The following is a 25,609-nucleotide window of genomic DNA, read 5'->3' on the forward strand; positions in this document are numbered from 1 at the left end:
AGAGCCTTAAACACATAGGCAAGGTGAAAATTTCCTGAACAGAACACCAATGACTTATGCTCTAAGATCAAGAATTGACAAATGGGGCCTCATAAAATTGCAAAGCTTGTATAAGTCAAAGGGCACTGTCAATAGGACAAAAAGGCAATCAGCAGATTGGGAAAAGGTCTTTATAATCCTACACCCTATAGAATGCTAATATCTAATATATAAAAAAACACAAGAAGTTAGACTCCAGAGAAATCAAATAATCCCATTAAAAATGGGGTACACAAAGGATTCTCAGCTGAGAAATATTGAATGGCTGAGAAGCACGTAAAGAAATGTTCGACAACCTTAGTCATCAGGGAAATGCGAGTCAAAACAACCCTTGAGATTCCACCTCACACCAGTCAGAATGGCTAAGATCAAAAATGCAGGTGACAAACGATGCTTGGGAGGATGTAGAGACATAGGAACACTCCTCCTTTGCTGGTGAGATTGCAAGGTAGTACAATTACTCTGGAAATCATTCTGGTCAGTTTCTCAGAAAGTTGGACATTGTACTACCTGAGGATCCAGCTATCTCATTCCTAGGCATAAAGTCAAAATGTGCTCCAACATATAAGAGGACACTTGCTCCAGCTTCCCCAGGTTGTGGAGAGGTGGGGGGTGTGTTAGGTAGGAGGTGAGGACATCCTAGTGAAACAGTGGTGGAGAGAAGGCATGGGATGTGGAACAATCAGAGGGTGCACAGGGAGGGGGATGAAGTCTGGAGTGTAAAAAAAGAACTAAATAAATTTTAAAAAGAGTTTCATTTAAATTGAAAAGTCAGCATACAGTTACCACCTAGGCATAACTCAAATAAAGATTATATCAATTAATACATTACATTAAATTTCTTATATATAGTTCATTTTAAAGCATGAATTCAAATTTTAAATTCTGGTATTCTATTAAAATGTTTTCTTGGTCTAATCATTAAAAACCTACAATTTGAATAACAATAATATATTAAAATATATATTAAATTGAGAATATTTTGGTTATAGATATGTAGTACTAGGGCCATATACACACATACATACATATATCTATAATATCTATCTATTTATATCTATATCTATTATATATCTATATCTATCTATATCTATATCTATATCTATATCTATATCTATATCTATATCCATATCATATCCATATCCATATCCATATCCATATCCATATCCATATCTATATCTATATCTATATCTATATCTATATCTATGTAAGAGAGAGACAGACAGGCAGACAGACAGACAGACAGAGACAGAGGCATTCACACTAATAGCATGTAGTTGAAGAGTGTGAGGTTCCCTTCTCCTAGCCTTAGCATTTCAAAGTTGATCATTTGATAAATTTGAATTCTGTCCTGATGTAGCTTATTCTATAGAGGAATTCATGTGTGCGCGCGCGCGCACACACACACAGACACACAGACACACACACACACACACACGCACATACACACACACACATACACACACACAAATGAACACTTTGTATACATTTTCTGAGAAGTTAATCTCACTGGTCTGTTAGTAGGTAAATGAAGCCAGGAGCTCTACTTTTAATATCAGTACTCTGGAGGCAAACACAGACATATCTCATTTCCAGGTCTGCCTGATCTACAGATCGAGTTCTAGGACAGCCAACGTTCCAAGACAGCTACTCAAGAAAACCCTGTTTTAAAACACCAAAACCTAAACCAACCACCACAACAAAAAAGTTCAGAAAAGCTTTTGGTAATGACATGTTGTAGCCCAATACATTCAAGAATCACTCACCTTTGGGGCAAATATCAGTGCAAGGCTTACACATTTTAATTCCATTTTCTTCGACTTCCATCTTGGAACTAGGGCAGGCTCGTACACAAGAACTGGAATCTACCACGAAGTTATCTGATATTTAAAAGGAATTCACATAAGCAATAGTGGTTAACCATCAAGTTAAAAAGGAGATAGATTCTGATGTAAAAATTATTAGCATTATTGATAATGTATATGACTCTTCCTCTGAACCAAAACGATCCCTGAACACCAGAACCTGAAACAACATCTTCAGTGTACTCACTCCAATCCAAGAGCAGTGTGTGACAAGCATGCGTATCTGCTTGCTTACTGCTCCATATTCTGAATTGCCCCCAAGGTAGAATTATTTCTTTTATAGACTTAGGAAACTACATTACATTTAGTTTGTGTTTCTCAATAGTCACACTTCATTTAATGACATTATGCAAGTTGGAAGTCTAAAATACTTCGAGTTCATGAAGCACAAATGAAGCTTAAGTTAAACTGCCTTGGATCAAGAGAGCACTATTCAAATATAAGAGCTAATGTTTAAACTGCAACTAGTGTATTATTAGAGTGCTAACAAAACTTTCTGATGCATAGTAAATATTTGAAAGATACCATGTTAGCAATGGTGTACAATTAGACAAGGGACATATTATTACTTAGACTTGGTGATATGCCTAGGAACCAAGACTTTCTCTTCGAAATAAAAAATAAATCACTGTATCTACATAAGTAGAAGAACAACATGATGTGTACAGGAATATTCTAGTTTGATATGCAGCAAACTTCCCTAAAAATTGCCCTTTACCTGTAGGCAAAAAATGAAAAATTCCAAACATGTTGTGAGACCAAAGCAGAAAAGACATGTGGTTTTAGTAATTCAGCTTGATGGATCTTATGATTTAATTTCCTCTTTGATATTTTGTCTATGGTTGGGGAAAATGCCCTAGGGATTTATGAAGCCCCAAGCCCAAGACCTCTAAGTTTTCAGAGTCAAGATCCACTGTCTATGGCATGGGATTGTATACCAATTAACAACTTCTGAAATGAATTTAGGACTTGATAGAGACAGAAAATCTAATCATGGGTCTGGGTTTATTTTTTGTCAGCATGGTCATTATCAGCATACTGCCTTTATTTGGAATGATGAATTTATTTCCTCAAGAAGAGTCAATATGACTGCATGGAGCTTAAAGGAGAGAACTCAGACAAGGTAGTGGTAGAAATCAAATAAGATACTAGGTACACATGGTCTAGATAGTTACTAGCAGTCCACTGACATTTTATGGAGGAAAAAGTGGCTTAAGAGTACTTGCTTGCACTGTTAGAAGATACAGAAGATACAGGGAATCCATGGTAGAATGATGGTATGGTTATTAATCAGCAAATGTTCCCACAACATTATACTTTAGTCTCTAGACCTCTAGCTTCTGATGTGCTTATGGATGATTTTGAAGGTAGGCATTGTGGTTGGAAGTAAATTATTACAGAAGGCTTTGGAAGATCACACCCACCTTGGTTGTTAGTAATCTCAATACCAGAGTCTTTGCCATAAGCTCCTCTACCATGATTTCACTCCCTTTCCTGCTTTGTAAGGACTGAAATCTCTGGAACCAGGAGAGAAATTTTACCCTTTTGCCTCTTAGGTTGTTTCTGTCAGATATTTCAATCATTGCAACACCAAGTAACCAATACAAGGAGCACGTACAATTCTGTCTGCATAAATTATTTAGGATTACAAGTTATCTGCCACCAATCCCCTACTCAGAAATTATAAGATGTATTGAAGCCTGACCCTTCTTTCTTTTTTTCAACAAGTGTTTTAAGATTTAAGAATGCTGAAGTGGGCAGTGTAGACCCCAGGTTTAGAAGGTAAATGGCCAAGCAATCCAAATATAGATGTAGTTTGGCAACCCATGACCAATGAGCAGTCTAGAGATAGTCTTAGTATTACATTAGATAATCAATGAAGAGTCCAGAAAGAAGGATATTCTAGCTGCCTTCTTTAAAGTCTATAAAAACTTCTAAAGCTCCACTAATAGGAGTGTTTAAGCAAATGTTATTTAATTGAAAAATAAATTCCTTAATTAGACTTCCCACTAGGTAAAAAGTTTCTTTAGTCATTAAAAGCAAAGAATAAAAATATGTATGCTTATATATTTATATGACCACATATACTACTTAACATCTGATCAAAGTAATTATAGTCTTCTTGAATCTCTAACATGTGCTAAAAGTTTCTTAGATATCCCTTATTAAATTGTTATTGCATATATTCTATAAATAAAAAATCATCAATAAATATATGCACAATCCCAATTTTATCATAATCTGACCTTATTTATAATACAGCCCGCTGGCAAAAATGATCTTTTCTGAGAAGCAGCATCGTGTTTGAAAACCGAAGGTATAGAAAAATTAGTAAGGGTTTAGTAATTCACTCTCCTTCAATGTCACAACAAGCCTGGCACGAACTTGTTATGACTTCAGGCTAGTAACTTAACATGTTGATCCTTACTTTTCTTCTTTCTTGAGAAATATGAATGGTAGGACCCAAATAAATGTAAAATAATTTACCATGTTTAATTTCAAGTTTCAAATTAGAATGATCACAAATGAAACGTCTCATTTTTCAGGAAGAGCTCTAATCTCTTGACCCGTCTCAATGTGTCACTTACGTGGACATTTCTTAACACAGAATGCTCCATATGTGTACTTTGCATTGAAGTTGTGTTCCAGTTGAAAGGTGGTTGGATTGTAGACGAACGTTTGGGGACACTGAGTAACACAGGCTCCACTGTCATTGAAGTTCATGCAGGCCTGCAACAGGACAGGTACACCTGTAAACAACCTTCCTACACACTGATCAATAAGACATTGGTATCATGATCTGGGGACAGGTACTATTTTATTTATAATATTTCAATTTTAAAAATCCTGCCCAAATTGATAAATTGAAGGAATTGTGTTTTCATCAGCCTCTCAACCTCTTTTGTGTCAATATATATTACCAGCTGTATTAGTGATCTTCACATAAAGTAATATTCATGTGTATATATGTATATGTATACATATATGTATATGTTTATGATGTATATATATGTATACACACAAACAAAAACATACATAAAAATACATATTTTTATACTGAAAATTGGTTTATAATATCGAACATAGACAGATGTGACAGGTTATTTGAATTTGCACTCATTTAAAACATGTAAGTTCAATCTTTATAGTCAGTTTATATTTCCAGTTCTGTAGGTAAGGATTTTGTTTTGGAGAGAGTGGTTGGTAAGCTTGTGTGTTGTGTGATGTATAAAATACAAGTATCACCATTTTACAATAGGAAACACAGTAATAGCCATTTATTTACCTGTACATAAGGAGAACCCAGAGCATGAGACTGACCAAGTGTAGTGGTTATAAAGGCAAAATGTAAAGAGGTGGTAAGCTATAGTTAGCATGTGCTTAAATCAAATGATGCCACATTTTATGATGGCATATCATTTCCTGTACCCACCATGCTCTAAAGGCATCTGTGTTTTGGTGACAGATTTGTTTTCAGATATCATTTTGTCATTGATATTTTCAAATTCACTTGAGAAGAGTTGAAAATGATTTTTCTACCTGAGAGTTAGGTTTTTGATGTCAAAAAAATATAAGCATTTGAGTAACAAACATATGGACAACCTAACTCATTTAATTAAGAAATATCACTTTCATATAAATAATTGAGAGCCTGAAAAAGAGCTACCATGATCCAAAACTGTGATTTACACATTATAAATTGCCATATGGTTATTAATAAGAATTAATTTATTCTGTTCCTTCACAACATTTGCATCATAAATTGTTGTTTTAGAAAACACTTTATCACAACATGACAATTCTCTGATGATGGTCTTCAAGGTACATAATCCAAACAAGATCCACTGATGATACATTATTTACTAAGATGACATTTCATAGGAAGAAATCTATGAAAAGGCAATCTAGAAAACTTAGTAAGGTTTAATTTATAACCGCAAACCATCATGTGTTCTTATATCTGAATTACAAACATACTTTCTGCATTGCTACGCAATGTCCATAGACTGCTTGGGAACAAGGGGATTCAAACCAGAGGAATTTACCTTTCAGTTAGCACACGAGCACGATATAACTTACACCAAAGCCTCAGCCTGGCATTCATGAGCATTCTGTGTTAAATGCCAGAGGAGAATCACTGGACCATTCCAATATAGTAATGAAACGAGAGCTCTCAAGAGCACCTGGTACTGCTTATCACAATAATACAAGTGAAAGGGCACAGTGCCACATCCTACAGGGAGACGCTTTTCTACTGTTTACCACCACTCTGGCTTTGGAATCATTAATGCAACACCTGCAGTGTGCAGTGTCTTCAAAATCAAGCTTGGTTCTCTCCTCTCTGTGTTGATGACAGGCAAGAAAGGACCCTCAGTTTGGCTGCCAAGGCTCTTCCGTAGCTACTTAACATGTGCGCCCTTTCTATTCTTTCTTTGAATCCACTTTAACGAGATGTAGTTTTGTTTCACTAGAGAATCATATCAGACAAATTAAGTCTCTCAGAATTTTTATGACTCAAGCAACAACTAGTTATGTCATTAATGCTCTAATTTTTGTTTTGCTTATTAAAATCTCAGTTCTTAAAATTTTTCAATTAATATTTGTTTGGTGGAACAAAATAAATTTCCGATATGTTTGTTTTTAGAATATTTAGAAGTTGAAAGATTAAATTGTGCCCATTCTCAAAGATAAAGTATATAGTTTATCATTTCAGATGAAATTAAAGTGGAATTCTGATTTATGAACTTAAGTATATTATCACTCATAGAGTTACATGTATATTAAAGGAACAAAAATTTATATCAAGAATATAATATAAAATGTAATTTAAAAATTCCAATGAAGCTATGAATGTTGTTTTTTTGAAATAAAAATAACCTTTTCAAAAAATAAATCATTCATGCTCTCCCGTAAATAGATTTAATGTGCATTCCTTAATTTTAAATATAGGATAATATTGGTTGTTAATACTGCAACTGAAGAATATTTAAATGCATACATTCTTCTGACAGAACCTTGAAATAGATATTCAAGAGCAAGCTTCCCTCACTCATGGGGCTCAATACTGCAACAGCACGAAGCAGTCAGCAGAGAAGGTAGGGAAGTGATATTTTCAATCTCTTAAAGCATGTTCTCAGTCACACTCTCCAGTACTGTCCCTTCACACGTAAATTACAATTACAGAAATGCAGGATCGATTAAACTGGCATAAACTAACTCTGTTTAATCAATAGACAACTTCAGTGGGGTGCCTTGTAGAATGGCACCGCACTTTTTCAAATAATTCAAACACAGGACTTAATCTTAATATAATCCAGTGTTAATAAATATTCAATGTGAGTCTGATTCAGACATTGAGAGAGAAAGAGAGAGGGAGAGAGAGAGAGAGAGAGAGAGAGAGAGAGAGAGAGAGAGAGAGAGAAAGGGGGGAGGGAGAGAGAGAGAGAGAGAGAGAGAGAGAGAGAGAGAGAGAGAGAGAGAGAGAGAGAGAGAGATTGATTCTAAATTAAACATACAAAGCAGTCAGTGTCTTTTGGTCCTGAGCAGCCTCCGGCACATTCTCGATGGCAGCAGTCACTGACGTAGGGTCCATAGCACCTGCCATCACATTGTTCAGCACACACAGTCCTGGTCACTGTAGAAGACAGAGATGGGGTCTTAATCAGAGCCATCTACTTACAGAACTAAATTTGCAATAACAACACATGTTCTGGGATTACATTTTATTCCAACTAGTATTGACTAATTCAGAAAACATTTAATGAATTAAGTCTGTAATTATCTTTGCATGCATTTACTACTTCAACAAGAATGGAATCATCAGTGAAGGGGCTAAAGCAAAATGCTTTCTTTGGGAGAAAGTGCCTTGAGATACTCAACAGAAATAGATAAATATATTTTTTGATTGACATTATATTTTACAGAAAAGGCAGGGAAGGTGCAAAATCAGGAAGAAAAGGAAAGGAAGGAATGGAGAAAGAGGAGGGAGGGAGGGAGGGAGAGAGGGAGGAAACAAGGAAGGAAGCAAAGCAAGGAATGAAGGATGAAAACATATGTATATTTCTCACTGCTCTCTCCTTACTCACGAATCCAAGTCACGGCATCAAATTATTGTATAATTTAATAACAGGAATATACAGATGGGTATGAAAATTACAGCACAGGGGGACAGAACTCTACTTACTACTTATTTCCATTACTACAGAGATGTACTTCTAAGTACTTTCTTAGTGCGAACATTACAGAGTATAAATATATATACATACATATATATACATGTATATGGATGTATCTATGTGTATGTATGTATATTTATATATATATATATCACTCTGAATTCTTTATTTACACTTTTGCCTCATTTCTTTTTGCTTTTTTACCATTTCTTGAGCTAAGTGGGTTAAACACCACTTCTTCCACAGACTATATTCACTCATCACGATGAATGAAATGTTCTAACCAGCTGCTTGCCTAGAAATTGAACATGGATGTTCCATTTCTTCTTTCCCATCACTTACGGTATGAGAGAAAATCACCAATGTCAATTCTGTTTTGGTAGGTCTTTAATTACTTCCCTATCTCTACACTTGCTTGTGCATATCTACAAACGTTAGCATAGGATTCTAGAAGTCTTCTTCTATTTCTTCCTGATTCATTCCAATGCTGTGCTGAAGAGACGGTTGGTTTAAGAACAGAAGCCATTGTTTGATTCAGTGGTGATTTACATTATAAAATGGTAGCTGCCCTTATACCCTTGGGTTGAATCCAAAGCAAAAAGTAAGAATCCTTCATGAACACATGAAACTCTCTACCTCCCGTGGAGTCACCCACCACTCCCTATGTTTCTCTTAGGTGGCAGAATGGACACTTCCACTCTGCTCCCTCTGGTCTGATTCTCATCACAATTCCATAAGGCACTTATGTACCTTAAAGGTTTTCCTGTCTCGTCTTACGAGAAAATACTTCTTTTCTTACCAGGCATGTCTCCAAGCTGAACTTCTCTATTTCTCTTGTTTCTTAAGAAGGAGATAAAATTTATATAGTACTCTGAGTATCAGAAGCCTAGTCTCATTTCTAAACTCTACTATGCTATATGTCATGTTATCATTTCAAAGGTGGAACTAGAATAACCACTTATCTAACAGGATTAGAGACAATCAAGAAACTCGGGAAAGAGTGCCTAACATGGCGGCTGTTAGTGATGCTGCACACATACTTTTCCTAATGTTATTGTGATCAACACAACATTTGTGCTGTCCTTGTTAACTTATTCCTCCTGAGCAAATGGTGAGGGTGTTGCTTTCTAAATCTCTGGAATACTTACCTTCTTTCGATAGTACACTATCTTTAGCACTTGGTACACAACAGCACACAACAATGCACTTATTGAGTGAGATGTCAGAAACTGCCAATCTAAAGAAAGTATCTTCTAGATGCTAACACACTTCTTGAAAAGACAAAGTACTGTGGAGCATAACAGCATATCTATTTTAGAAGCCTAAACAGGCAATTGTCAAATAACCAAAACTTACTATTATTACTTATAATTAGATTGCTAGAATTTGTGAATTCCATTGCTGATTATTTACTGACCATGTAGCTTACTTGGATCTATTTTTGTGTGATATGACAAACATCATTACATTATGCATAATGCTAAAATATGAAGCCTATCACACTACTCTGTGTACAGTAAAATAAATACAAGTTTCAAATAGATTTTAAAATAGAAAGGATTCATGATCTATAGTAAATTTATTTTAGAAAATATAGCTACATAATATTTTTATCATAAATATACAGATTTTGATTTCTTGGCAGTGGTATGAATAGACAGTTATGTGCTACGTAGGGTTCAACAAGTTATGTGCTCAATGACTGTTCTGCACTCCGCTCCACTCCTAATCCAGAAGTTTTAAAAAAAATTCTAAAATGTAAAAAAAAATTGAATTTGCAACTTGAGTTGTATTAAATTTCAAAGTTATTAATGTCTTATACTAGCATTCTGTCATGCATCATAATGCCTGTGTACCTTGAAGTATTTTATTGAAGCTCATTGCCCAGTGATGTCTACATCTAGTTGATACCTGTATTTAATCTTTCCCAAATACCGATTCTTAAAGACTTATCTAATCTTTTCCCATCCCTTGTCTCTGTTCTCACTGTTATTGCCTTCTTTCTTACTTTGGCTAACATTTTCTCATTCCTTCCATATTTCAGTTGTGTTGTGTTGTGTAACACCATTTAACAAATTTTGCATTTATTTCTTACATTTTTTTGGTTTGTGGTCATGTCCAAATTTTAGAACTGTAATTGATAATCATATACTTTTAAATTTATATAAAATATATGTATGCATGTGATACATATTGTATATATATGTTACCTAATTAGTTACAGCTTCTAATTATGCAGTAGTATATACTAGGCTTACAATATTCTTTGTAAAATTTAACTAAATCCTACATTTACTTATATTTACAAATTTGTAATTCATAGTACATAGTGCAACATATTTACATACATAGTTTATAAAGAGTGTATCCAAATATATATTTCTACTCACAGATAAATAAAGTTCTTCCAGTGGACTGAAAATAATTAATTAAAATAGCAGACATATGTTACATATGTTAAATAAACAAATTACTACATTTCAAATGAATGTAAAGAAAGGGCATCCTCTGACTTTGTTTCTAGGTAACAAGCATTGCCCATTCTGAAATCTTCAGCTCAGAGCTCAGTGGAAGCATGTGGTATAAGCAACACCATATTTAATTTATGCTACAAGCAACACAATAATTAGCTCCACACACATACATCCAAAGATTAGTTTTTATTTTAACTGTCTTGATTCATGATATTATACAAAATGTTTCAGTTTCTTTTCATTTACTTTAGTCTACCCTGACAATCGGGAATAAATGTAGAAAACATTAAATTATAAGATTACTAACACAGATTTTTTAATATTATTTATTAAATATTTGGATTAAAATCATACACCCACAGAGTACAGTATGCACACATGAAAATAGGATGCTAAAATGTGTAAATTTTATAACAATTATTATTCTATGAACCTTTTCAGCATATATTTAGAGCATTTCCTTATCTACAAAAAATAAAGATTAAAGTTTTGGAAGTCATAATACCTTCCATATTATGGTCAAATATCTCATATTTCTAGGATATCTAATAGTCTAGTCCATCTTAGTTGAATTTAAAGAAACATCCTTCTAAATATTTATCCAAACAGAAATCCTTAAACTAAATATGCGTTTGCATAGGGAAATCCTCCAGTGACAGCTAGACCAGCACAGGCCCCATGGGAACAAGCCATCACGCTCTACGTTTGAAAGTCACTCAAAGATAGCGATCAAATGTTAAGAAATGGAAGGAGGGACCAATTTAGGAATAAAACAAGAGTAATTCTATAGTCTACAGGTATCCTTAGATCCCTGATCATCTCGGCTTCAGAATATTTTCTTCCTTTGTCCTTTTATCTTTTCTTTTATTGGATATTTTCTTTATTTACATTTCAAATGATATCTCCTTTCCCCGGTTCCCCTCAGGAAAATCCCTACCCCCTCCCTCTTCCCCCAGATTCTATGAGGGTGCCGCCCACCCACCCACTCCCTTCTGCCTCCCTGCCCTGGCATTCCACTGTACTGGGGTATCCAGCCTTCACAGGACCTAGGGCCTCTTTTCCCACTGATTCCCCACAAGGCCATCCTCTGCTACATATGTGGTGGAGCCATGGGCCACTCCATGTGTACTCTTTGATTGGTAGTTCAGTCCCTGGGAGATTTGGGTTGTCTGGTTGGTTGATATCGTTGTTCTTTCTACGGACTTGCAAACCCCTTCAGCTCCTTCAGTCCTTTCTCTATCTTCTCCACTGGGTACCCCATTCTCAGTCCAATGAATGGCTGAGAGCATCCATTTACGTACTTGTCAGGCTCTGGCAGACACTCTCATTAGACAACTATATCAGGCTCCTGTCAACATGTACTTCTTGGCATCCACAATAGTGTCTGGGATTTGTGACTGCATATGGGATGTATCCCCAGTTGAGGCAGTCTCTGGATAGCCTTTCATTCACTCTCTACTCCACATTTTGTTTCTGTACTTTTGTCTCCTGTGAGTATTTTATTCGCCCTTCTAAGAAGGACTGAAGAATCCACATTTTGGTCTTCCGTCTTCTTGAGCTTCATGCATTATGTAAATTATATCTTGGGTATTTCAAAGTTTTGGGCTAATATCTACTTATCAGCAAGTGCATACCATATGTGTTCTTTTGTGATTGGATTAGGTCACTCAGGATGATATTTTCTAGTTCTATTCACCCCAGTCTCATCAATGGACAGATAATGGAAACAGAAACTAAACAGACATGGTGAAACTAACAGTAGTTATGAACCAAAATGGTTTAACAGATATCTATTGAACACTTCATCCTAAAACAAAAAAATACACCTTCTTCTCAGCACCTCATGGTACCTTCTCCAAAATTGACCATATAATTAGCCACAAAACAGGCCTCAGTAGACACAAGAAGATTTAAATAATCCCATGCATCCTATCAGATCACCATGGACTAAGGCTGGACTTCAATAGCAACAAAAACAACAGGAAGCCCACATACACATGGAAGCTGAACAATGCTCTACTCAATGATAACTTGGTCAAGGAAGAAATAAAGAAAAAAATTGAAGACATTTTAGATTTTAATGAAAATAAAGGCACAACATACCAAAACCTATGGCACACAGTGAAAGCAGTGCTAAGAGGAAAACTCATAGTTCTGAGTGCCTCCACAAAGAAACTGGAGAGAGCATACACCAGCAGCTTCGGGATATTTTCAATCCACTAAAGGATGCAAAGCAGGGTATTTATTCTAGACAGGAGAATATACTCTTAATGTCTAGACAATGAAGGAGTTGAAAGAAACATTGCAGTACAGACAGACTAGGAAAAGAGGACATTGAAGTGAAGTGTTTGTTAGCTGAAGCTGCCCAGGCTACAAAAAAAAATGCTGGAGGAAATGCAAATGAAGAATGAGCAGTTGATGGAAGAGAACAGTAAACATTATCAGATAGGAGTAAAAGAGATGACCTAGAAGACGGAGAAGGAACAGGTCCAGATGAAGGAAAAGCAAACAGAAGAGCATTGAGGACCAACATCAGGATATACCTTATTCAATGAGGGATTCCGACAGGAGAGAAAAAGGCTTCAGATGAGGCAAATGACTTTCCACAAACAAACAAAGCTTGCATGCTTTAGAGGTTAAGGGCTGAAAATAAAAAGTACTACCTTCTGTTCTTAGTCAAATCAGAGATGGATATGTTGTAGAATTTGAAATATGTGTCACTCCCACATCTCATGAGAAAACTTCTAAAAGTCTGGCAAGGCATGCAGCATCATTGACATTATGTTTCTTTTACTATAAGATTATGCATCAAGGATGCCATAGATGTTCTCACTATTGGAGATGTCTCAACAGCATTGCTACATTGTTTTCCTAGATGCTCTCCAGGAGACAAGTGGACACCAAGTGCATCCTATGTGTTGCCAGATAATTAGGAGCCAAATTGTCCAAGTTGGGTTTTAAGGACAGCCTTATTCTTACTAGGGACAATATAAGGTTCTCACTTATATCAAAATTACTCAACCTCTCCACAATGGCATGGTTTGTGGACACTGACGAAGGTTAACCCTGTTAACACACTCCATATAAATCAAAAGGCTGATTTTGATATCTAGGGTATTGAGAACGTAGAAGGAGCCATTACTGTGACAAGGAGCAAGGAGCTGGATCACAAATAAGTGACTTGAAGAAGGAAATGTTTCAGTACTTGTAGATTGAAACTGTAAGGGTACATTTTCAAACTGTAACAGTTGTCACCTGATTACACAGTAGCATGATGACAATCAAGGGGAATGTAAAGCAGTTTGTACCCAGACTTTAAATGATGATAAAATTATGTTAGAAATCAAAAGCACTTTAATGACATCTATAACTTTAAACATATTCTACTGTTTTCCAATTATTAGAAGTTGTATTTGAAATCCTGCTGATTTTTTCCTATCAGAATAACGGTTGTTTTTACATTCAAAATAATAATGGTGATGAATTAATGAATTTTCCTAAAAGACTAAAAAAGCTATTCTACATCCAATTTTTATGTAAATTGTCTTCAACATGAAAGAATAACACATTTTTATCAGGATTTTTATGTTTCTTAACTGTCAATGAAAACTTAGTGAACACGAATCATATTCTAGTAGCTTTTGTGTTTGTCTGATGGAGAAGAAACAGCAAAGAACAACACAACCTGTAAATTTTCTAAACAGACAGCTTCAAGAGACTATTTTTCTCACTGTTTCCTTTGGCATGTTTTTATGGAGAAAACTTTCCCTTGGATGTGTCAAAGATGACAGGATGGGATGAAAACCAGCATAGAATAGATTTACATAATAATATTTGTTGATTATTCAGTGTTGGTTACTTAAAATTGATAGTATGCCAAGCCTTACTCACAATTGTAATGATGTAGACACACAAAAAGTCAATACCTGAAATCAGTAACTCAGCCTCATAAGTACGTTAACTTTGTTCATTTCCACCTTTACTCATATATTTCTTTAGATTTCCTCCCTGTATTTAGTATGTTTCTGGGATTTTTTCAGTGAGTCCACCAAAATACTTGGGAGGAGTAACTAGCTCTTGCAAAGTTGGCATACTCTTACATGCAATGAAAATAAAGGGTAAATTGTTGAAAGTTAAACCACTTTTCATATGGATCATCGTAACTAGAACCCTGGAATGGGGAGTCCTTCAAGAGCACATGCAATAGAATGAAAGATGCAAATTTGATTGACAGAGAAGCTATTGAGAGAAAACCACTCCCAGAAGTTACACAATCTGTTAGCAGAGTTAATCAGTACATCACCAATAATACAAACATTGAATTTCTATTCTAAATACATTGCTAAAAATTACTATGACCAAATTGTTACCTTAGAAAAAGTTTACTTTATTTCAAAGTGACTGTCAGTTTACAGATCAAGTATTTACTGTTGTGATCCCACAGGAACAGCAAAAAATTACAATGACAAGAGAAAAAATCCATTTATAATATAAGAAAATTAAGGATAAATTTATGTAATATTTTTTTAAAAATTTCCACTATATTTCATAGAGCATTTCTCTCTCCTCCTGCTCATCTTCTTTATTTATATCTCTCCCTCTTCCTTTTCTTCACTGCCTTCTAATTGCCTTTAATTTTTATATATAATTTCTGTGACTAGAATAAAGATAGTCTAACAGACATTTGAAATTAAACATAGTAATTATTCTGTCAAGAAAATTTTGATTCAGTTACTTTCAATGTGTCACAATGTTCATTTTCACAGGATTGCAACTAATGTCTGTCTATTGGTCCATAAATCCCATTTTTATAGGAGGAATTATAGTATTGAAATGTGTATATCATGTCTTTTAATCATCTAATTCCAGTGTGATTAAAATGACTGGCAATGCTCTAGGAATCTTATGAGGTTGAAGAAAGCTCTATAGGATGACACAAATTGCAAACAAACAACTGTGTGTTACAAAATAGAATTGTGAAAAGTTGTCTAGGCTTTGACAGTTGATAATGGTTCACCTTCCAACAAAATATCATGTTAATGGCTTCTCTAAATGAGCAAGGTGAATGTGTTACAATGTGTATACACCTACTGGTAATATAACAGTTTAATCCTAAATGCAATAGGTGCTACAGGGTGCCTGAAAATCATGGTCTATTTCTGCACAGGCTTTGCTGAAATTGACATTCTGAGTCAGTTGATAAAATCATGGTCAGATTTCTACAGGTACTAATCAGGGTTGAGCCTTGTCCCAGTCTGTCTCTGGTGACCTATGAACTGTGGGGTGATAATATTGTTAGATGTAGCACAGAGGAAAGGGATCTTGTTGGGTCTATTCTTCTTTAACACATGCTTTATTCATGTACTTAATGTGGTCTCTTAACCTATCTTTTAAAGACATACTGAGGGATTCATTGAGAGAATTTTAATGTTGATTTTAAACTGTCCTCTTAGCCATAAGGTATATTCTCTATCATTATGAGACTATTAACATCTACAAGGTTTATGAGTTAAGAATCAAAGACAAACATTGTTATAATAATTATAAAAGAGGCCTAGCAATGAGTATAAATTATTTTATGTGCCTATGACAGAACTGTAGACAGAGCTTTCAGGACATAAATAAGAGTATAAAAATGAATAAAAAGGATATTTGAGTTTTATGTGTTTATATGTATATATGTATATGTCTGTGTTTTGCATGTATAAGCTCATATGTGTAGACAACTGTGTGAGTGTGTGTGTGTGTGTGTGTGTGTGTGTGTGTGTGCGTGCGCGCACATGCACAGGTCCTTGAAGCTGCCTTCCATGTTGTTTTGAGGTATAGACACTTTGATAGCTCCTGATCCTGACACTCACCAACTTAACTAGACTGTCAAGCTTGGGACCCTATACCTTTTGCCAGATCATTCTGTCCCCACACAGCCAGAATTAGAATGTTAGGTGCCTATTTTAGTACTTGGGTCTTAATGTAGTTTCTGTGTCTCAGACTCAAGTCCTTATGATTACAAGGCACCCACTTTACCAACTAAACCTTCCCTGGAACCTGCGCTTTTGTTTAAATTATCATTTCACTTTATTGAAGGCTGCAGCCTCAAGAACATGTCACAAAGCAGAATGTGGTGCTAGGCATGGTGATGCATGCCTTTAAGTCCAGCACTCAAAATGCAGAAGCAGCAGCAGTGGGTGTATTGGCAGCCCAAGTTGCATTACAATGTTCTCTTTAAGAACTTAAAGAGAAAAAGGTGTATGAAGGAATTTAATGTAATTTGACTTATGGTATGTCACATACATGTACATACTGCCTTGATTTTAAAAGAGACAAACAAAAATAGGACACCCTTTCAAAATACCAGAAGAGAACGAAGATGAGCTTCCTCCCATTTAATACATATCTGCGTTACTCCTTAATTTAGAATGCAAAGTTTCAAAGTACGTCTCCATGGGGAACGAAAAAGTTTACAGGAGATCAGAAATGAAGAAACTATAAACTCTTTATTACTTAAATGCATCAAATAAAGGTATATGCTTATGAACGAATGCAGTGAAAATAGTCAGACATCTCTAGAGGACTCAGTTATACTGTGCTGGTGTACAAGGAAGCTTTTGTTTTGATGAGGATAAAATCCTGAATGCTGGGCAAACTATTTGAGAGTTCATAAATTGATACATGAATCCTGAACAGCCATTTGTCTCTGTCCATCAAACCTATGTATTTAAAGATATGTGACTATGCAGTTCTTTGTAGAGAAATATGACTTACAGGGTGATATACATTGGTAGATAATTGTATATTTTGAACTGTTCATTGATTATAATTCTTCCTAATATAATTTCAGCATCCACTATGCCAAAGCTGCTGGATAAATGGTACAAACATAACTCACAAAACTATAACAGCTTCGAAGAATGAGAGGCTGCTCTTCTTGTGGTGAAATAAGATGTAAAACATAAATTAAATTATAAGTTAATCAAAATTGAATGACAGAAAAAAAGAAATGATTAAGCCAATTCTTATAAATTAAGAAAAATAGTATCACAGCATTTTTATATACCTATATGTTCACACACACACATAAATACCACGCTGTTTGCTATTAGATAATTACTTTTCATAAAAAAAGGAAGGAGGGAATTGTGCTCACAGATAGTGGCATTATTACAATTTACTATGGGACCTTGAATATCATTTAAATAGTTGTACATTAATATAAAATCTGTAAAGATATAATCTATGTATATCAAAGAGCAAATTAATTATCCCAGTGTCTCAGATGAAGACATTAACATTTAAAAACATTTAACTAGGTTGTCTCAGGTCACATAGTGAGGAACTATCAAACTCGGTCTTTGATTACTTCCTATATTCTTATGCATCTTTATGGACTGGTGAACATGAAGTTTAGAGCCACAAACGATATGTGTTCAAAAGGAAGAAAGGGCCAAGGTGACTTAGATTATTGAAGAAGATGATTCCAGAAACTATTTTAAATGCAACACCATGTAGCTAAAATAATCTCACTTATTTATGTTTTCACCCTCGAAAACCAGTTCATTTCTATGCCACGTGAATTAGGGACACTGAGTGTGATCACAGTGAAAGCTAAGTCATCACTGCCGTTCTCCCCACATCTGCTGCTAAAACCTTTATATAACATAGGCACATACATGTGTGCACATACATGTGAATATATTAGACTTCATGACATCTAACATATAATTGATTTCAACTAGAAAATTTTACAGAGGAGGCTAGGGCATTTACTGAGAGCTAATATATATATATATATATATATATATATATATATATATATGTATATATATACACACACACACACACACACACACATTTCAGTAACAGCAACAATGGATAGCGATTATGAGACTCATATTACACATGTATCACTTGAGGATATAATGAAGAATGCTTCAAAACCATAGTTTTTTGTTCTAACCTAATCTACTTCACACATTTTTACTTCGAGCCAGAGACCACTGGAGTGCTAGGACAGTCTTAGCAAGTTGCACCCAGTACTGGTTCCCCAACAGGGCTGCCTTGTCTGGACTCTTTGGGAGAAGGTATTCCTCATATGGCAGAGACTTGATGCTCCAGGGCATAGAAATGTCAGGGAGGGGTTAGGGAGGGGGGCATGACCCCTCTCCTAGTTGAAGGGGAGAAACTCAATGAGGGGACAGCATTAGGGATGTTAATGAATTAATTAATTAAATAGAAAAAAAGGAAAACAGTGCTCAGCTGAGTGCACATAGATCAAATCAGGAAATTATAAAACACAACCTGAGTTCCTTTAGTTTACCTATTTTATAGCAAACTAACCTTCTAATTATTACACAAACAGAAATCCACTGGAGAAAAGTTGTCCAAATTAGGATCACAGATACCACAAAATCCATTGGACCACATCGTCTGTTACTATTTTTCTCTTCATAATATATCATGCTATATTCATGTATGTCATTTATTTGTTGTATCTTTTTCTTAGAACACTAGGTCATCAGAGAAGTGAACAGAAGATACAAAACCAAAGGTAGTTCAAAGGAACTCAAGACTTCAAAAGCGTTTGTCAGATGCTTGGCATGATCTCATCTGTCATTCCACGGCAGAATATCCACAGGAAAGGCGAAATTTCATACATTGTATTCCTACCACACAATTCCTTAGGATGGCACTAGTAAGATCTCCCGATGACACCGCATTGTCGTCTGTACCATATTTCAGGCAAAGGTACCTACTATAGTTAGATAGAAATTATGCTTTTCCTTCACATCTATGGAGAATGTCATGATAATATCATAACTAACAGCAATTTGCTGCCATGTTCTTCAAGTAAATTATTGTCTCACTGTGTAACATGGTAAGTGTGCAACAGTAATTAGTACACGGTAATGTGTTCCTTAATTTTACAATGTCTCCAGAAACTATACAGTCAAAAAGGGGGAAATAGAAAATAATTGAAATCAATAAGAGGGCTTAAAGACATACAAAGTTATTAGTAAATACAAGAGTTTTAATTAAAGATGGTGGCTCCTAACAAAGGTTTGCTGTTGTCCTGATTGATCAGGGGTGCTGGCTCAGCTCTTTCCAATCCACTTTAACTCCCACTTGCTTTTCTCAGCTCTAATTGGAAATTTACCACATTGGCACCTTCCTTTAAAATAATATTGTTCTAGAAAGACTGTAAACACCATTATATTGTGATAAATTATATGTTTATGCATGCACACAAGTATAATTAGTTTGTTATCCTTACAATTTGTCATTAGCATCTCACAATTCACAATTTTTCTTCATACTTTCATGGAGAGAGAAATACAAATTAATTTTGAGCGGTTACTTTTTCTTGACTATATTTTGGGAAAAAAAAACCTTTGAGTAATAAATATTTAATGGCAAGCAGGACAAAGTATCATGTCTGTTTAGTCCAGCAGCTAAAACACATGTTTTCTCTTCAAATTTTATATTGTAATACTTGAGGAAGGAAACACATTTTTTTCTGATGCTGAATACACTTATTTTCTAATTGGTTTCTAGGTAATAAATGACATTTGGAATAATAACTTAGAAGATGGAAAATTTAGTTTCCGAGGTTATCGTCTTAAAATATCCTAATTATCCAATCTGCAACTGAAGACAACTATGACTACTTTAATGCAAAATGGATGCGTGGGTTGGGAAAATCAAATGGTAAAATTTTAATGTATGCATTTTTCTCTTTTCTCACTCAAATTCCGTGGCTAAATGAGCTGACATTGGGTCTGGGAGGACAAAAGGCAAGTATGAAATGAAATTGCCACCCTTCCTGATAGTAGGAGCCCAGAGAGAGCTGGCCGGAAACTGTGCCTAGAGATAACAAAGGACATGCAGTATCTATTTTAAATGCGATAAGTGCACTTCATATGTCTTACAGGGACAGAGATAGCATTGTCCCTTTAATCATTATTATTTATTCCTTAAAGCCTAGTCTCCTTCACACCTACACCTATACAACTCAGACCTCAGATTTTAGTTCTTGTGAAGAGAGTTGTCATTCTTCCCAGCAAGCTTACTAAATAATACTTCTATAAGCTTCAGCCTTCACGTAGAAGATAAGTTTGTCTCCCCTGACATGACTACATTAATCCACTGAATCAATTTCCGTAAGCTGCACTGTGGAGCAAGGCAGGCACGATTTAACTGAGCTTAAAAAGTACTTTCAAGTTGGAGTTGCTGATCCACATATAAGGCATCTCTTCGTGTCCCAGCCTAAGTTCTGTTTGACCCTTTGCAGTGATGTGAGAAAGATACTTGTTCGGTTTCTAGGGCCACCATGCTCTAGCATTAAAAAAAGGATTTAAGGAGCACGAATTCAAGTTGTTCAGAAAATCAGGCTCTTGGGTAAATCAGAGCAGAGCACTTAGTAAGATTGTAGAAGCATCATTTACTAATTCATTAATATTTATAAAATCCCCTAGCAGGCCAAAGATTTCTTAAAATATTTTGTTTAGAAACAAATTTATTCTAATAGAGAATGTTTTTAAAGTACCTACTGGTTCCAGTTTATAATCCAAACATCCGGAAATGTTACTGAGGACATAATTACATTATTCAACATGACTTCAAATCAACTCTGACTCTTAAGCCAGTGCACAGAATAACTAGTATGTTGAAACTAAAATCACATATAATTCTAAACTCCTGAAAATATAAATAACAATTCTTGAAAACTGGACAAATAATCCTTCGTGTATAATAAGCTGCCAATAAAGCCTCCCTGGACTTCCATTTTGTGAACTCTAGTTTAACGCATCAGAAAAGTTTTCCACTGCTTTGGAAATCACGAAGCTTTTCTATCAATGATACCATGATATTCTGACATCTTTGTTTTCTGTGGGTCTATATACAGACATTGTCAGCTCTCATCATTCCCCTGCTTCATCTCACCCAACAACTTGATCATCACCGTGAACTTCTCCCAGAGCTGAGCCATTTGTCTTACTGTGACTTCTCACCATTTAGCTACATAAGACAACGTCTTGTCATGCCAGCAAGCAGACACATCCACAGAAGTAAGTCAGTGCGGAAAGGAGGAGGGATAAAATATTATCCTAACATTAATTTCCTGAATTGAGAGGAAGGAAATTGGAATAATAGTCCTTTCTTTCCTAATACTTTGAAACTTTGGGGAAAAAGCCATAAATCCATAGTATGTGGAAGGGAATGTTTGATAAAATAATAGAAAATAAAATAGATTACCTTTAGGGGACTCTTATCAAAAGGAACTTATTTCAGCCATAGAGAAAGAAGTAATTTATAAGTTATGAAACTACATCTTGCACAGATAAAAATGTATATTTTTTTGTGGTCAAACAGTTGAGTAGACTATTAATAAAAGCTTCAACAAATATTGTGAATTCTGTGAAACACGTTGCAAATCGCATTACTGCACAGAGGAACCACAGAGGAAAATCTAAGGGGAGACGAATTCTGGGTTGTCTGTAATTCACATCTATAAAAGCGCTAGAGGGTTTCTCATCCCTACAGAATCTTCAATGAAGTCTAATTATCACTGCAATGTGAAATTATTTTTATAATTATAAAATTTGGGCCTTATGATACTTATGTGTCTGAGTAGTTCCAAAATATAATTTGCTCTGCTATATAAATATGTATAAGTAGTTGGTCGGTTAAGTAACTCAAGGGAAGAGGAGGAGGATCTGCATGAAAGGCAAAGCAAACAGCCTCCACTTTCCTCAGTCCTGTTTCTCATTCTTTGCTCCAGACAGCAGATGCTGTAGACACCTCCAGGCTATACTGAGCTGTAGAGCTTGTCTCCCACACCCTTTCATTCACTTATCCTGGAAAAACTGCTTCCAACATACTTCCTTCAGTTATTATACTATGTAGTGTCCTCATTGGGTTCTTAGTTTATGCCCCCAAATGCTTAAGCATTTCACCTTTAACATTGAATAGAATTTCTTTTTAAAAAGAAATCAACCCTCTGGAATTGAGAATAACCATTTCAATTTTATAGATGTTGTAACTGAAATGTAAATGGAGATGTTTACCCATGGTGGGAAGCAGAACAACTTTGATTTCCATCACATGACTGAATTCTGGACTAACACACTTTTGCAGTGCCCTCTGCAACATGGTGTGGAGACAGGACAATCTTCAGACTCAGACGCAGAGGATGAAACCCAATATCAGCTATATAAATATGATGACCTCCGGCTTATAGAAAAAGATCATTGTCCTCCTTAATTTGCAAGAAATTTATCTTAAAACATTTAAAAGGAAAATATTTAACAACTTACAATCTATTAGCTTTTATGATTATACATATACACATATATGCATATATTATATATTAGTAATATTCTTAAAATGTATAGAATGTGGAGTATATATGGTGACCACTGAGTGGATTTTGTGTTACAGTGTTAGAATGTGCTTAATATCTAAACTCGATCTTAGCTAAAAGGCTAAGAAATGATAGTGGCTTTACTTTCTATGCAGAAATAATAGGTGTGTTCTACGATTTTCTATATAAACTGTAGAGTGGTGGGTTTCTTAATGAGGTCTCTCTTTCCCACTATACTAGAACATAGCAAAACGCTTTGTTAAGGTACTGTGGGGCTGTGGCGATGTCATCATGGGTTCATGTTCTGTACAAGCACGAGGGCCTGAGCCTTGACCCTTACCCCCTTATTAAAAAGGCAGGGTATGGTCATCCATGTCTGCAGTCCTGAGTTTTCAGAAGCTATTTGTTGTGAAAAGACCATGAGTACAGGTTTTGTCAATTTCCATGTCTCTCCATTGCATCATCAAAGTGTGGCATTGATTCTTGATAATCTTAGACATCAGATGAACACCAACCCAGCACCATATGACTAGGTTTGGAATCCCTTTATACTGAGTCCAAACACTATTTCCCATAGTGACACAGTTTTAGTTTAGAATCTGGTTTAAAATTCTAAAGTCTGGTTCAAAAAATCCCTGCCATAGAATATTGTTTGCATTAAGTGAATTCATTGCCATCTACAACCAGATACTGGTTTGGTTTTCTATATTAATCATTCATAAAAAGCTAAAAAGTTTTCCAAATGTACTATTTTGTCACGGAATAGAAAAATGTCCATTGCCATAGATTTACCCTGGCAGCAGTAATCGTTACAAAACATGTGATTCTGTGTTGGTGATCTCTGTCAGTGTGCAAGTATACAGGCCTGTGATGCTACAAATGCCACGTGTAAGAACTAATGCTGTGGAAATTCATGCATATATGCATGGACAGTAAAGGTCAGGTTGAAGGAGCTCTCAGAGAAGGAGAATGAGTACATATGGTAGAAGAAGAAAGTAGGGAAATAAAGAGGGAATTTAATTGAGACAGAGGAAGAGAGAGAATTATAGAGGGAAACAAAAGGAGGAAATATAAATAATACTAAGAATTTTTGAAAAAGACATAGGGAAGCACTCATTGTCTGTGTGTGTGTGTGTTTGTGTGTGTGTGTGTGTGTGTGTGTGTGTGTGTCTGCCTGTCTGTCTGTCTCTCTATCTGACATCTGTCTATGTGTATAGCTTAAATGAAGTTATACCTATTGGGCTGATAATACTTCCCAAAAAATCCTATAATTCCTAACAAAATCCTCCATGTGATGCATGAAAAATCTCCCTCTGAACTGTTGGCTCAGAGTGCTTAAGAGGCTCCCCAAATAATAAAGGCTATTGAGTAGCTCTTGGCTGCCTCCCAGAACTTGAAAATAAAAACCCTAGTACTGAAGACACCACAAATTTCAGGCACGAGATTTGAAGGAATTGAGCTTCCATTGTATGTAAGGTACGTCCCCATAGTATGTAATGAGGTTATATAGACTTCAAGAAAGAAAAGAACAGGCCGACACAGCAGACAACCTCCAAACCAGAACACAGACCAGTATGGCAATAAATCCTCAAGGTATAGTAGTGGCACTTACATCTTAGGTGTAACCAACATCTGTTGAATTGAATATAAACCATCATTAGGAAGGAATTCAAGTCTGGTACCGGAATCCTAGCCAACTACTTAATCATGGCTGGTAAGATCAAGGGACATAGAAGAGACTGTGCAACTGCCATTTTCCTAAGGATAATTCCTGCCTTCTAAACACTTATCATTACACCAACATGTAAGTGTAGCTCTCAAATATCACGATGCTTCTTTTGCACCAGAGACCATTTTATACATCCACAACTGTAAAAATGCAAACCATTCACGGTGAGTTTTTTAGTTTCACTTGATACATTTTCAACACCAGTGCTATAATGAAGACACAGAGAATATTCTAGAGGAGGGGAATAAACAATTCTAACAGCCAGAAGTTCAGGGAGTATTCCATGAGGTAGTATCTTCTGTGCATGATAGGAAAAGTGTACCCATGAAATCTCAAAAATATGGTTGCTTATACAAGACTTGCACAATGTCAGCAACACAACTTGACATACTATCATGGGTGGGGAAAATTTCACAAGATCCCTCTCCTAGACAAATTGCTACAGTAATGGCTGCTGAGAGATGGATTGTCACCCTTTCCAAGGATAAGTCCTCAATAGATTACCATTCCCAAGTGATTAGCCTCAAGCAACACTAAATACATGCAAAGGCCATGAATTCAAGGAGCTCTCAGGAACATAGGAGCAGTTGGAGGAAAGTGAAAACAGGACAGAGAAAGTCCAAACTGATCTATGGAATTCTCAAAACAATACATTCAAACCCCTAAATTCAAGAAGCTGTAGATTATTTTTTAAAAAAAACATGTATTAGAAAGTCATAAATTCATAGAGAATCCAAATATGAAGGACTTAACATAGTATTCATTTGTTAGAAAATCCACCTTTGAATAAATGTATAAGTCAAACATATTTTACAAGTAAAAACATAAAGTCAAGTTGTATACCATAGTTTGTACTGGATATGTTCTAAAACTCATGGTATTAAGACAACTCACAGTGCCATTTGAAAATAGTTGACATGATAAGAAATGAGGACTGCCAAGGCAGGTTCTATTATTAGAGGAGTACT

At 35.4% G+C, this 25,609-nt stretch overlaps 1 protein-coding gene across 5 annotated transcripts in view; it reads right to left on the reverse strand.

Annotated features, from left to right (window-relative positions):
• Erbb4 (erb-b2 receptor tyrosine kinase 4) overlaps nt 1-25,609 on the reverse strand; it is a 1,072,248-nt gene that overhangs the window by 297,121 nt on the left and 749,518 nt on the right. For all 5 annotated transcript variants that reach the window (XM_063267662.1, XM_039084150.2, XM_039084151.2 and 2 more), the window contains exons 6-8: nt 7,421-7,539; nt 4,493-4,634; nt 1,806-1,919 (exon numbers count right to left, since the gene is read on the reverse strand). In XM_063267662.1, the coding sequence (XP_063123732.1) occupies nt 1,806-1,919; nt 4,493-4,634; nt 7,421-7,539 (375 nt within the window). The remainder of the gene's footprint in view (nt 1-1,805; nt 1,920-4,492; nt 4,635-7,420; nt 7,540-25,609) is intronic.

The sequence above is a fragment of the Rattus norvegicus genome, chromosome 9 (assembly GCF_036323735.1).
Source record: "Rattus norvegicus strain BN/NHsdMcwi chromosome 9, GRCr8, whole genome shotgun sequence".
NCBI classification, from domain to species: domain Eukaryota; kingdom Metazoa; phylum Chordata; class Mammalia; order Rodentia; family Muridae; genus Rattus; species Rattus norvegicus.